Genomic DNA, 15400 nt, shown 5'->3' on the forward strand with positions numbered 1-15400 from the left:
AGACGGTCTTGTTTTTTCTACTGCTAATCATAATCCTTCACATGCAGTAGGTTTAGCATGTAGTTGCTGAATTAAATTGAATTATTGATTAAGAATAAAAGTAGGGAGGATGGTTAATAATAGCTAACATCTATTAAGTATCTATTATATATATGCCTTATAGAATTGACCTCTTTTTTTTTTTGCGGTATGCGGGTCTCTCACTGCTGTGGCCTCTCCCGTTGCGGAGCACCGGCTCCGGACGTGCAGGCTCAGCGGCCATGGCTCACGGGCCCAGCCGCTCCGCGGCATGTGGGATCTTCCCGGACCGGGGCACGAACCCGTGTCCCCTGCATCGGCAGGCGGACTCTCAAGCACTGCGCCACCAGGGAAGCCCTAGAGTTAACCTCATTTTATTCTCATAGGTGTTTCTATGAGTTTCTTTTTCCCAGTACACCACTTTACAGATGGAGAGACTGAGGGTCTCAGAAAGTAAAAAAACTTCCTCCACCTCAATAGCTAGTTAGCGGCAAAGCCAAGATGTGGGTCCACGCAGTGGGCAGTCAGGCTCCACGCCCTGGGCCTCACCTCCGGCTTTAGTAACACTTGCAGGCATCCTGCTGCCTTCCATGGATTCGTTTAAGAGGACTGTGTCGGAATCATGTGCCTTCCTTCTTTTTCTTTTTACTAATCACAGACTCCGGGAGTAATGCAGAAAAGATTGGCTTTCATTCACATTTTTGTCTAAGAAAATCTTCTTTCCTCACCAAGGTAAAAAGAGCGTGACACTAGAATGTGGAATGATTGCTGATCACTTACATCATTTCTATTTAATTCTTTCTCTCTTTAGCCTTTGGCTTATAAGCTAATGTCACTTAAATGAATAGATACCCTGCAGGGTCGTGTGTGGTTAAGCCCAGCCTTGCATTTCACGTCATGGTTTCACTTGTGTGGTGTTGGAGCGGGGAATTCCGCTCCCGTGCTGTCTGCCTTGAGGCCGAAACTCTTGCCTTTCCTGGAGAGAATGTGGACCATCCCCAGGAAGAGGGCAAAGGGGACGTCCCCAGGCCTCTCCCGGCTGTCCAGCTCCAATCAAAGCCCCACGGGCTTTGGAAGAGCCAAGCTTTGTGCAGCAGGTGTGTGTTCGGGTCTCAGAGCCCTGTGCTGCTCCATTAGCGTCTGTGATGTGGGCTGGTTGGCAGCCCATCCTGGAAGCTGCTGCAGGATTGTAAGTAAATGGCTCCAGAGGAGCTGCTGACTCAGCCGTGGGGTTGTCCCTGTTCCTCTCCTGGAAGAACTCTGTGTACTTTGTTCGCCTGCTCCAGCCGCAGCCCTCAGGATCTGATTTCAGCTGGAAACAAGCAGCTCTAGAAGTTTCAAAGTTAAAAACCACAAGTATTGAATCCAGTACTCTGTCATGGCAGCATCATTCACAGTAGCTACAAGGTGGAAACACCCTAAGTGGCCATCAGTATGCCCCCCAAAGTGGTACATACACACAATGGAATACTATTGACCCATAAAAAGGAATGAAGTACTGATACAGGCTACAATCTGGATGAACCTTTGAAAACGTGATACGTACAAAAAGCCAGACACAAAAGGATGAAGATTGTATGATTCCGTTTATATGAAATATCTAGAATAAGCTTATTTGTAGAGATGGAAAGCAGGTTAGAGGTTACCAAGGGCTGGAGGACAGAGGAATGGGGAGCTACTGGGTAATTGTACAGAATTTCTGTGCCAGGTCTTGGAAAAGTTTGTAAACAGTAGTGGTGGGTGTACAACACTCTGAATGTAATGGATGCCACTGAATTGTACACGTAAAAAATAGTTAAGATGGCAAATTTTATGTTATATGTGTTTTTAAAATAATGAAAAAAATGCCAGCACCCTGAACCAGATCTTGCATCTCTCAGCAATGAACTAAATGTCGAAAACCATCCTTGGCTTTTCTCAGGCTGGACATAAGAACTGTGGCCTTGTAGGGGAAGGGCCCAGCACACGGGCAGGGTGAAGGAGGTGCTCAGTTAACGGGTCTTGTTTCCTGTTTCCGCCTGGACTGCCCCCTAGTTACAGCATGTGTGGCCTGCTCAGTGGCCCTGAGGTCACTTGTTAGGTGCTTTGGAAACTGGAGTAAAGAAAGTTCCAGTGAAGACATTAAATGGCTTGAAAGGGAAAAAAAAAAAAAATCAAAACATGACTGAGAGTTCTCTATTTCCTTTCCTTTCCTTTCTTCTTCTTGTCCTCCTGAGACTGTATTTCCAATCTTCACCAGGAAAGAACAAAAAATGGAGAAGCAAAGCAAAGGACATCATCTACTATTCTTCACTCACAATAAAGTGAGGCAGGGGCTCAGGACTTGATTCCTCCTCGTTTCACTCTAGTTCAGCGTCTCCAACTCTGGAGAACTCATCTATTAAATCCCCGCTGGCCTGCAAGAGCTAATACGTGTTCACAGTATGTGTTGAGTTTCTTTCCAAAAACTAATATGCACCTGGGCCAGGGATTAATCCAGATCATTTTTTGAGGTAACTAATATTATTATTCTGTATATACAGACATTTGAACTGTGTATCAAAGAAGATAAGAAACTCTCTCAAGATAACAATCAGGAAAATAACAGTGAATTCAACACACAAACATGACCCACTGCTCCCGTGATCTAATTCTGAGATACAGAAAAAAAAAAAAAAAGAGAAACTCTCTTTCCTTTGGTGTGGACATTTAATATTAAAGCAGACTCTTATGGTGCACGGCAGCCACTTGGAAACAAGGTGCAGGAGAGAAACAGGAAATAAGGGGCTAAGGCCCTCACCACGTGGGTCCACTGTGCTCCTTTGTAGATTTCCTCTCCGAGGTTTGTGGCTGAAATCTGCAGGAATGAGTTCAGTGCATATAGTCTGGAGTTGATAAAGGGCATCAATTTTGCAACGTATTTCTTGGACTCTTTAAGAATGTTAGAAATCATAGGACCCCACTGATTCAGTTTTTTGTTACGTCTTGATCTTTTCTGTTTTCCCCTTTACCTTCCTCATGTTATCAATAAATAACAACGGAATGTCTGACTGTCTTGTTTTAAACATTTGCATTTGCACAGTCAGCCTGGGCACTGGGAAAGAGAAGAGAGAAGAAACTTAGTGTTGCAATTTTATATATGAGGATTTTTATATTAGAAGAGACTTAAAATCCTATTCTAATAGGATCCCCATTTAATGAACATGCTCCTCTTCAGACATTGGGAAAACCTGTCACCCTCTAACAGAAAGCCTGAAGGAATCAATGATTGGAATCACATTCTTCTGCCAACATTCCCGGGTTAACAGTGTGCCCCAAGTGACCGAAATGATTGACCCACCAACTAATTTGTCCATACAGTGGTTCATGTTTACACGTGTGTATGTTCACCTGTTCACAGACAATGCTTACCAACTTCAGTGCATTATTAGTCTTTGCTTGCTTTGGTATTTGTATATTTGATACCTAATTGTTTGTTCAATTGCCCTCATTTGGGCCTCTAGCCTCCACTTGGGAGGAAATTCAATAAAAAGCCAAATTTTACTGTACCAAATCCAGCAGGCACGGTTTGGATATGCTAACAACTCCTAATGAGGGTTTTGGCCATTGGTCAAATAAACAAACTTTCATGTAGCAGTTGGATAGAAAGCAGAATTGCCAACTCTGTTTATGCTTGAGGGATTTTTTACTGGATCTATAAGGCATGTAGAATTTATATGCGTATGTAATATTTACTTACTATTATATAATAGTAAAATAATAATTAGTGTTTTAAATTTCGTTTCTTGTTTCCTGATACAAATTGAACTGTGATAAATGTGTCAATAGTAAACACTCATGGTGGACTCTGGCCGGGACCGGATGTGATTGAATGCTTTACAGCCCCTAGCTCATAGCAACCTCTCCCACGCTGAAAGGTGGCGGTACAGTTCCCCTATTCTTAGTAGAGAAAATAGGTAATTGGTTTTGTTTGTTTGTTTGTTTGTTTGTTTTTATCCATGTTTTATGGATGAAGGCAGCGAAGCTTAGAGAGTTTGAGAGATCTTCTCCCAGGCATGGTGCATGGAAGTGGTAAACATGGATTTTAAACTCCCGTGGGTCTGACGTCGTGATGGACAGTTGTACGTGTCAGCTTGGCCAGGCTGTAGTACCCAGCTGTGGACTCAGACGCTAATCTAGGTGTTGCTGGGAAGGTGTTTTGTGAATGTGGTGAACACCTGCAATAGTTGACATTAAGGAGACTACTGTTGATGGTTACTGTCGACTGGACCGTGGGCCTTCAATCCAATCACTTGAAGGTCTTAAAAGCAAAATGTGAGATTTACTGGAAAAGAAGGAGTTCTGCCTCGAGGCTGCAGCATTAACTCCTTCCTGAGTTTCCATCCTGCTGGCCTGCCTACCCTACAGATTTCCAACTTGTCAGTTTCAACTATCCTGTGAGCCAATTCCTTTAAATCCCTCTCTGACTCTGTATCTATATATATTATATGTGTTGATATTATATATATATCTTACATATATGCATATATGAATAACCCTATATATATATATATTTATAGAAATAATGCCATAATTTTCCCTGGTCATTACATGTATCCTGATAGGAGATATTTACACATCTCCTATCAGTTCTGTTTCTCTGGAGAAGGACATCAAAGCCTGGGCACCATGACACCCATTTGCAAAAAGGGAAAGAGGTTTCCATCTCCACATTACAGGAGATGAAACAAGATTCAGAGTTTGAGAGACTTGCTCATAGATACGCATGTGACTTGGAGATGGTAGAGCTCAGGTTTGAGGCCAGAGACTCCAGAGATAGTGCTCGAAACACTCGAACCCAAATCACTCCAATTGCATGAGAAGTGGGCAGCTGTGATGGATACAGGACAGGGCGGCTGATGTCTGTTAATCACTTGTGTGTGTGACGGTCACCGCGCTGAGCACTTTGCCTGGTCCTCCTGGGTTCTTGGTACAGCTTCCTGTGGAGGTCAAGGCATCGGTCAGAAGGAGAAGCCCCTGGCTGCTTCTCAGACCGTATGGCAGGTCTGAATCACCTGGAGGGCATGTGGAAACACAGGTGGCTGGGCCCTCCCCCACCCCCTCCCCGCTTCCCATTTAAGGGCAGGGGAGATGAAGCTCTGCCTTTTGTAGTGGAGCCGTCACAGAATTTGTAGATATATTTTGAAACCAGCGCACCTCAGTTCTTGCTGGTATTAGTGTTTTCTCAGGTCTGGCTGTGCTTCCCCTGCAGCCCTCCGCGGTGATCGGCTCTTGTTCTGGCTGTGGAAGCATCACATCCGCTAAGCGGACTCCCCTAGGCGGGGCCCCAGCAGACGCTCCTCTGTTTGGGGTCCTGTCGCTGCCACAAGGGATCCCAGGCGACTCCAGGAAGTCGCACCTCCGGAGCTCCCTGAGTCCAGCCAGATTACCCTGCAGCCTGACGTGGCCATGCGTCTGGTAGGTGCTGGGGTGTCTAAGGGCGATGATCTCTGGTGTGCTAATTATAGGGAGCGAGGTGACAGCACCCCTCTGTGCCCAGAGCTGCTCTTTATCTAACACACCGCCCCCTCTCTCAGAGGAAGCCCAGAGAGAGAAACAGGATGCAGTCTGGGTATGTCTTACCTGTGCTTCCCTTTTGCCTGGTCCTTTCCAGTTATTTCCCTAGGCTGGGCTTCCTGCCCCATCTTCCCACCACCTCCCTCTGGTCTGGATTTCCCTTATATAAAACTCCAGGATCGAATCTGACAGGTCTGGCCCTTGACTTGCTAAAGGAGGTGAGATATGTTGGCAGTCCCTTCCTAAGACAATAACTTAGCTCACAGAAACATTGTCACACGACAGATGTGTTTTTGACTATTAGAAACCAAGTATCCCCTTGTTCTTTCCTTCTGAGTTCCTCCTGTGACAGTTCTTCTGTAAGTGCCCCCTCTCCTCCTGCCCACAACACACACACCTTTTCCCTTTCCACTTGAACTCACTGGGGAGATGGTTATGCTTCCAGAAGCAAGGCAGAAGAGAAGAGCATATTAATAGTATCCAAAATATGAAACCCACTATACTAAGATTTATTGAGTATTTTCTGAATGCGCTCTCCTAAGTGATATATCTGCATGATTTTATGTAATCTCACCCCACCCTGTTTATAGCTGAAAACACTAAAGCTTCGAGGGGTTTTATCATTTGCTCAATACTAGTAAGTGGCAAATCCAGGTATAAACCCCGGCCTCCTGACTCTAGATCCTACACCCTACCCACTTAAGTGTATGTGAAAGCTGGTTACAAGCTGTGAAACCAGATTTAATACAAGATTATATGTAGTCGATCCTCACTGTTTGTGGATCCCATATTTGCAGATTGGCCTACTAGCTGAAATTTATTTGTAACCCCAGAAGGGGACTCACGATGCTTTCATGGTCATCCTCGGATGTGCACAGAGGGTGAAGAATTTGAGTGGCCGGGCGTGCAGGATCCCAGCTGAGGTTGAGCAAGGCTGACTTCTTGTTTCAGCTCTCATGCTGCAAGTAAGGGTCCTTATAGTCTCTGCAGCGCCACGTGTTTCACATTTTTATGCTTTTATTGGTGAATTCACCATTTGAAATGTGTAGTGCTGAAGAGCTAGGTGTCTAGAGTTCCTAAGTGCAGGAAGGCTGTGATAGGCTTTACCTGTGTTAGGTCAGCTTCCTTTAGGCTTGAGTCGCAGTGCTGTCGGCCTTGAGTTCAATGTTAATGTATGAACAATATATATTAAGTAAGGTGTCTGTATTTTCTTTTCTTTTTTTAAAATGTTTTTATCTTATATTGGAGCATAGCTGATTAACAATGTTGTGTTAGTTTCAGGTGTACAGCAAATTGATTCAGTTATACATATACATGTATCTATTCTTTTTCACATTCTTTTCCCATTTAGGTTATTACAGAATACTGAGCAGAGTTCCGTGTGCTATACAGTAGGTCCTTGTTGGTTATCTAATTTAAATATAGCAGTGTGTACATGTCAATCCCAAACTCCAGGGTGTGTTTAAAAACACGCATAAAACAAGTTTACATATTGATGGGTTGACAAAAATGTGATCAGAGGCTCACAGACACCTAATCCTGTGTTTCCCCTCAGAGCAAGGATTCCCTGTTGTTAATTCAGTGTTTACAGAGACTTAATGGAACTTAACAAGAATGGACTGTATCGATCTCTCTGTTACCTTGCTTTCCTTAATTAGTTAATTCATTAAATACTCAGACATTTAAGAATGCTTTACTTATCAAAAGGCATACATTCTTAATGGAGGTGATATCACCCCCAAGGGGACAAAAGTTGGTTCTTGCGGTGGAGGGGAGTGAAAATCTTATTCTTTTCATATAAAAAGCATATATATATATATATATATATAGATAGATAGATAGATAGATATACACAGTACATAAGAAATCTGCAGTACAGCTGTGGTATTACAATTTCAGTTGGAGGGTGATAAGGAAAAATGTCTAAAAAAGTTTCCTTGGAGGGAGGGCAATCATGAAACAAAGGTTGAGACACACAGTTGTAGGGCACAGTGAACGATATGATGAAGCATCTAAAGTATTTACTAGACTATGCAGCACAGCATATGCGCTCAGTGTTAGCTGTTTATTAGAAAAATCATTAATAATAATATTTGTTTCCCCAATCTTCTTCCCTTTCTTCATAGGCCAGCATTTCCTATACTGCAGATCATGGTCTTCTGAGGGATCTGCCCACACATTTTCAGATCTGTCTGAAAATTTCTCCTGAAATTTGTCGTTTTCTTTTGTGCTTTCATTTTTATGATGATCTTAAAGATGATGCTTGCATACCGGTCCTCTTTGTAGCAGAGTCCTCCCACAAGACTTCATTGCCCAAGTTTGCACCTGGCTTTTAAGGAGGGAGCTCTCCTTCAGTGGTTATAGGCCAGTAAGGGATAAAAGAAGAGCAGACTGAAAGCATGTGAATGATACAGTCAGAGCAAGTGAGGGCCAACTGACGTGCACCCTGTTGTAGCAGGAAGGACTCCCCAAGTTCAAGTGGGTGGAAGTGGTGGGCAGGGCGAGTCCCCAGAGGGCCGGGGTAGTGTGGACATGCCCAAGCCAAGAGCCCATTGGCTTCAGGAGCCAGTGCTGTATTTACATTTTCAAGGGCAATGTCATCTCAGCAAAATAACATCATCTGCCAGGTTAAATTAATGCTGTTCATTTGAATTTTATGGGTTTTATTGTTTTCACGTCCAATTCGTTAGTTTGTTTTGGTCTTATTGTTGAATCAGATCTAAGGCAGATGGAGGTCATTTCTAGTTTTCCATTTGTGCATCACAAGTAACAATATAATAAAAATAATTTCTATAAGTTAGTGGTGCACAATAATTTTTTTTTTGCCACATTACAGTAGTATTTGCATGACTCAGGTTTGAGGAACGACCATGGACTCGTAGAATCATAGACTATTTGAGCTGCTGGGAATCCCTTAGTCCAACCATCTCCCCTATCAGATGTCGACACTGAGAAGTGAATGTCCAAGGTCAGAGAACAAGGGAGCAGCAGACTGAGGTCAGAGACCAGGTTGACATACTTCTAACTAGGTACCAGGTCCAACATGTCAGCCCCCACCAAGGGTGAACCATGGCAGATAAATGGTGCTGCCTGACTCGTATAAATGCCGCCACAAAGGCCTGACACATACTGATGGAGAGTTTCTGCACTGTCTGCTAACTCTGAGAGAGGAGGATGTGAAATAGGCAGAAATGATGGGAATAACAGAATTGTTTCAGAGCCATAAGTTATAATGAGCAGTGGTGAGAAGCAACAGCCATTGAACTTCACTGCTCTGGTGATATCACCCATGAACTTGGATTGTTCCATTACTCTCAACATTAGCCAACAAAATCCTGAAGCTCTTTCAATTGAAGCCCATTTGTGCTTTTCTACTTTGTCCTTTTTATAGACTATAAACTCACTCTACCTAACTGGGGTGTGTACACTATGCCGGGAAGACTATTGGAAAACAGTGTTTCTCAGCTTAATGGAAGAGTTTAGATCATAACTTGTGGTGTGAAAAGAGTTCATCTGGGATGTAATTGGTTGGTGACTGTTTTAGTTTTCTATTGCTGCATAACAAATTACCATGAATTTAGCAGCAGCTTACCGCAAGATATCTATTATTTCACTGTTTCCTTGGGTCGCGATTCTGGGCTTGGATCAGCTGGGTCTTTTGTTCAGGATCTTGCAAAGCTGCCGTCAAGGTGTTGACCAGAGCTGCTTTCTCCTGTGAGGTTGGGGTCTTCTTCCCTGCTCATGTGGGATTGGTAGAATTCATTTCTTGCAGCTGTGGAACTCATGGTGGTTTGCTTCTTCAAGACCAGTAGGAAGGATCTCTCTCCTCTAGGCTCTTTAAAAGGGTTTACTTATATATTTAGGTCAGGCCCACCCAGGATAATCACCCTTTTGATTAAAGTTAATGCTATAGGAAACTTAATTACATTGGCAAAATCCTCTCACCATTGCCATGTCCTGTTGCTTAGTGGCAAATTGCAAGTTCTATCCATGCTCAAGGGGAGCAGGTTACCAAGGGCATGGACACTGGCTTAGCCTGTCCAGGTTGCTACAACAAAATACCATAGACTAGGTGGCTTATAACAACAGATATTTCATTCTCACAGTTTTGGAGGCTGAAAAGTTTGAGATCAAGATGTCTGGTGAGGACCTGCTTCCTGGTTCGTAGACGGCCATATTTTCCCTGTGTTCTCATGGTAGAAGGGGCAAGGGAGCTCTCTGGGGTCTCTTCAATAAGGGCACTAATCCCATTGATGTGGGCTCCACCCTTATGACCTAATCACCTCCAAAGGCTAATCACCTCCTAATACCATGGCATTGGGGATTAGGTTTTAAGATATGAGTTTTAGGGAACATAAACATTCAGCTTGTAGCAGGTACCATGGGGATCATCTTAGAATGCTGTCCACCATGGTCATTGGCACTTCCCTCCTGAGGCAGTGAGTGTGGTTCATATTTGTAGACTTTCATGTGCATTTGCAGAATGTCTGCAATATTAATGTATATGTTCAAATTAAAATTTAGAAGAGTAGAAACTCAGTTGTGAGCTGAGGTGAGGTTATTTAGACCAGGGTTTCTCAACTTCAGCAAATTGATGTTCTGGGCTGCATAATTCTTTCTCGTGAGGTGCCGTTGTATACGCTGTAAGATGTGGAGCAGCATCCCTGGCCTCTACCCACTAGAACCCAGTAGCACACCTTCCCCAGTTGTGACAATTAAAAGTACCACCAGTCATTACCAGATGTCCACTTGAGGGAGAGGCACCCCCATTTGAGAAGTCCTGCATTAGAAAAACAAAGTGGGTTTTTTTGTTTGTTTGTTTTGTTTTAATGAAGAACCCATTAAAGCAGGGAATTTGTTTTTTAAGGTGATGCAGCTGTTTGGAGCCAGCAGGCTCTTGCTCCTTGGCTAATGCCTCATTCTTAGATTTGTCTTTAGCCTTTATTAGGAAACGTATAGTTTATAGTTGCAAAGAAAAACTTAATACTGTAGATGTGTTTCCCACATGGACTCTCTTATCCACATGTATGCCAAAACAAGATTACGTTATCATATTTGACTATGTTTTATAATCTTGTCTGAATTTATAGTCAAGCCATATTATAATAGGGCTTTAGTTCTACTATGACATGGGTCAGATATTTCCCAAAAGATATTTAATGCCTAAGGCAAGGAACCTAATGAACTCCTTTCTTGGTATTATGGCTTCTTTCTTGGAAACAAGTGATATGGCTTGGTAAGGGACGGAGTGGAAGGCACGGTCCAGTGCTGAAATTACAAAACTCAAAAGCTGCTCGTTCCTGTTTTCTCTAGGCAAAGGCAGCTCAAGCATCTCATCCGACGTGAGTTCAAGTACAGATCACACGCCGACCCAAGCCCAGAAGAATGTGGCTACCAGTGAAGGTAGGCATCTGCTCTTCATTATCTCTTGCCCTCTGGTCACAGTGCTGGCTGTGTTTGGAAGACACGTAAAAGGTGTGAGTTTCAGTTCTGTTCTACTGAGTGGAAGCCTATGAGATTCTTAAATATGAGAAGGCCAAGGTTTTCCCAGGTTTCTTTTTTGTTGCATTGCTATCACCATCTACTAAAGTTGTTTTGATGTGGTTTAAGGTAAATATTGTTATTTTGTGAAAATATAACAGGCTGACTTTTGGGAAGTGTTTATGAATGACATATCTTGTTTTTCAGTATGAAAAACATTATGATTTTAAAATCTTTATGCTGCAGTTGAAAGTTCCTGCAAGAAATTTCAAAATAGGCACACCTGGAATTCAGGATTTTGATAACGGGAAGGTCATAGTCATGGGATTTGTAGAACTTGAACTATTCCCACTACCTGGGGAGTAGGAAAAGAGGTTTGTTTGATTCTTTAAAGAGTAAGTGAAAAGTCCTGCTTGTCAGAACAAAGATTGGTTGCACTGATATTCTTGATAAAGAATTTGACTATATGTAGTAGCACATGTTGGAATTTAATTGCTTCCCAATAGTTGAGAAGCTTTTCAGTTATTACTTACTCGTTTGAGTGTGGAAATCATTGTTTCTATTGTAGTTATTTAGTGGAAAGTTGACCCAATTATGGAATCGGCTCCTTTTATTTTAAGGTGAAACACATTTAAATGACTTCTTTTCTGAAGAAGAGTTCTTTCTAAACACATTGTTGAATGAAGGTCCATGGAAGACACGAATGCCGTTTATCATGAAAGACTTGTGAGGTGTCAGCCGATTTTCTCACGACACTGTATAGAGCCTGCTTTCCTAGTGTGCAGGGTGTTGTGGAAACACCATTTCCAGTCTTTGTTTCAGAGGCTTAATTTCTGCTGCTTGTAATATCGGGAAACGCACTCAGAGCCCGGTGTTGGTCATGTCAGTTGTTTGATTGCTCTTGATCTGCACTACAGGACATGCATTAATGATGATGCTTTACTTCTGTTGTGTGTATCTTCTCTTTGGGTATTCTTTGACTTGGTGTGTTTCAAATAAGAATTATCTCCTCTGGGTTAATTATCCCCAGACTGACGGATAAATAGCTTTTACAACTGGATTGTATTCCCTTGTGTTTTGGGCCTTAGCGTTGTTTTTACCGGCATTCTGTGGCAAACAGATTGGGGTGTTCTCCTTAATGGAGTGAAGAATCAGGTAGCAATCCAGCTTTAAGTTTGTGCCTGTTCATTCAAATATGGGGATTAGATCATTCTTGAAATTCAGTTAAGGTAATGTGCAAATCGGGTAAATTGATTTTTAGACCTTTGCTTTGATTCTTAAAAGCCAGAGTGGAAATCACTTCAATTTAATTGAGTTATGATCTGCTCTAATCAGAAGTCTATGTTTTGTAAGCTTATCACTTCTTTCCATCATTATTTTACAGTCACACTTGTCACAGTAATTTGTCTAATTTGAGTGGCTGTGAAAATAGAAAGTTAAAAGTATGTGAAATAATTCTTCCGGGTTTCCCTATCCGGATTTAAGTACTCTTAATATTTTTTCTCCTTTTCAAAAATAGAAAATACAAAAGTATATGAGCTCTGTTGCAAAGGTTGGGGGAAGGGGCCATGGGATTTCATGCATTTTAAAAATGTCTGGGGCTTCCCTGGTGGCGCAGTGGTTGAGAGTCTGCCTGCCGATACAGGGGACACGGGTTCGTGCCCCGGTCCGGGAAGATCCCACGTGCCACGGAGTGGCTGGGCCCCTGAGCCACGGCCGCTGAGCCTGCGCGTCTGGAGCCTGTGCTCCGCAACGGGAGAGGCCACAACAGTGAGAGGCCCGCGTACCGAAAAGGAAAAAAAAAAAAAAAAGTCTGCTTTTATGCTTCAAAAAAAAACTATATAACTATGGAAAAATTTTTCATTTTTGTTTTGCCATTTTCTTAGGAAGATCCTTTTGGTGTAGGCCCTGTCAATGTTTCATACGTTTTGGTCACAGTGCATTTTCAGGAGAGAAAAATGGGAAAATGTGTGATGTTCATATGAAACAGAATTTTTAGCAACTGGGCTAAATTGCTGTGGAGTTTTTTCCAAACTCGTTAAGTGGCAGAACCTCGTCGTTATGAAAGATGCTATCCATTTTTTGCTTATCTAAAAAAATTTTAAAGAATGTGTTGTTTGGCTATTTATTTGCATGAATCCATTTTGCCACTGTTTTTCAATCAGTGAAAATTTTAAAATATTAAAAAATGAATTTGATGTGGGTATTAGTTACATTAAAATGTGTTTCAGGGTTGTTTGCCACAGAATGGTCTCATATTATGGGTCTAGTTTTTTCCAGATAGAAGCATAATAGACAGTGCTCAGTTTCTCAGTGCACAGGTGACAGAGCCCAGGTCCACCTCTCAGGACGAGCAGTCAGGACATCACATGTTCTGACCTCCACAAGGTGGATTTACCTGATGGCATTAACGGTTCCTCCTACCGGAAAACACCTAGGTCACCACTGTATGCGACACACTGACAAAAGAAAAGAAAACAGAAGGTGGACACAGATTTCTTACACACGCTAAACAAGAGCACATTTAAAAATGCTTCTTTGATTCTCTTTCCACTGTTTTCTAGGACTATATTTAACCTTTGCTATTAAAAAGCGTATTGGGTAAGTTGTGTGCCTGACTTTCTGGAAGCTGTATGATTATGGTTATTTTCTTCAGTTCTTTGATCTTCTTATGATTTTTTGCCTCTGAATTCCTGGGTATTGCCTTCAAGAAGCACAGGGAGGATCCTCAGTTTAAGGGTCTGCGTGATACTGAGTTCTAAACATGGTATCTTTTGTGGAGGGTAATATTCAGTTTTCCTGCAGCTTTTGAAAACCGTGACCATACCTGTAACAGCTGGGATGGAAGCATTTAGAGCAGTGTTGGACTTCTCCCTGATGGGCTGGATGAGGAGGTGTTGTATCAGCTCCCTGGGTGGTGTGTGTGTGTGTCTGTGTGTGTGCACATGTGTGCATTTGTGTCCAACCTCCACAGGGTAGCTGATGGCCCAGGCACCATCTATAACTGGGAAACATGTGGGTAACCACTCTACGCAACGTATGCTGGGAAATAAACTGAGGACCTGGGAGTGGAGGGAAGAGAAGGACCTACAACATGCACTGGCCTGGGGCTGGCAGCAGGAACGGTGATGAGCTTGTCTTATGGGGGAGATGACAATGTTCTAAAATTGGATTGTGGTGATAGTTACACAGCTCAGTAAATTTACTAAAACTCATTGAATTTTACACATGAAAAAGGGTTTTGGGGGGCCGCTGCCTGACCTTCAGACTTATATCTAAACCATCACAAACCATTCTTTTAATATGCTGCCTCCCAACTCTGAGAGGTGAGAGGCTGAGTCTTGGCCAGTACAAAGTGCAGGGCTGGAGGCTGGAAGCTTCTCCTGAGATGCTCTGGCCTTGGGGCCAGAACTGGCCTGAAAGCCATGATTACAAATCCCTGGACCAGGAGGGTTCATAGCCCAGCGTGTGGTACCCTGTCAGAGTTGACCTATTGTATGTGCATATTCTCCCATGAAGCTCTGGAAGGCGGGAGAGATTATAGACCCACAGATTTCCCAACCTTTTAATTAATTAATTAAGTTTTTAGCTTTTCTTGGATAGTGGTTAACCTCAGCTCCGGTTTTAAACATGTTAGCATCACTCCAAGTCGGATTCTTTGCTAAGGGCTTATGTCTTTGCTGTCTATCTCAAATTGCAGCAATCCAAATTGCAGCGGACCCACCCATGATCCACTTTGGGTCATAAGGCTATTCCCCTAGGATGGTGGGCCCAGATGATGATACAATTTGATTTTAATCCAAAAGAGAATGGCATTTTTTACCTGATGGTAGTGTTCTGTTCCAAAATCTCATGCAAAACTTTCATGAGTCTTAAATTTGTGACTCTAAAGCCACACCCCTTTCAAGGAATTGGCAGCCTGCAGTGCTTTCTCTCTGATACGATATAGGCTTTCTTTAAGATCCATTATATTTCTTGTGACAGTTGAAGTTCCTGGTTTCCTGATACTGTAGGGGGTTTGGGTTCAAGTGTAGAAAGTTGGAGAACTTTCCATTTTCTCCCAACAAAATCTGCATTCCAACATCATACACCATAGCTTCATTCTTTCCAGTTGTATTACTGTTCTTTCTCTTCCATTTTTTTCTGTCTTTCTCACCCACAGGGTGTTTTCTCTTGTACTGGAAAGAATGGCCTTTGACCTTCAGCTCTTTGAAAGTCATGTCCAGCTGTGAGCAGAATCGGCTGGATTAGGTTAGATCATGACGAAGCTTCCTAGAAATAAGAAGCTGAGCTTGGGCTTCTTTCGTGGAATGGGCAAGGGGGGGCATGAGGGTGTGGCTTTAATGGTGGCATCTCAACAACTCAG

The 15400-nt window shown here is 42.7% G+C and overlaps 1 protein-coding gene across 1 annotated transcript in view; it reads left to right on the top strand.

Annotated features, from left to right (window-relative positions):
* The window catches only part of FBXL7 (F-box and leucine rich repeat protein 7), a 417673-nt gene that overhangs the window by 103556 nt on the left and 298717 nt on the right, over positions 1-15400 (top strand). Inside the window, exon 2 of the mRNA XM_027125348.1 lies at positions 10867-10956. Within this exon, the coding sequence (XP_026981149.1) occupies positions 10867-10956 (90 nt within the window). The remainder of the gene's footprint in view (positions 1-10866; positions 10957-15400) is intronic.

This window comes from Aethalodelphis obliquidens, unplaced genomic scaffold (genome assembly GCF_003676395.1).
Source record: "Aethalodelphis obliquidens isolate GAN/ISIS:26980383/991018 unplaced genomic scaffold, ASM367639v1 scaffold29, whole genome shotgun sequence".
NCBI classification, from domain to species: Eukaryota; Metazoa; Chordata; class Mammalia; order Artiodactyla; family Delphinidae; genus Aethalodelphis; species Aethalodelphis obliquidens.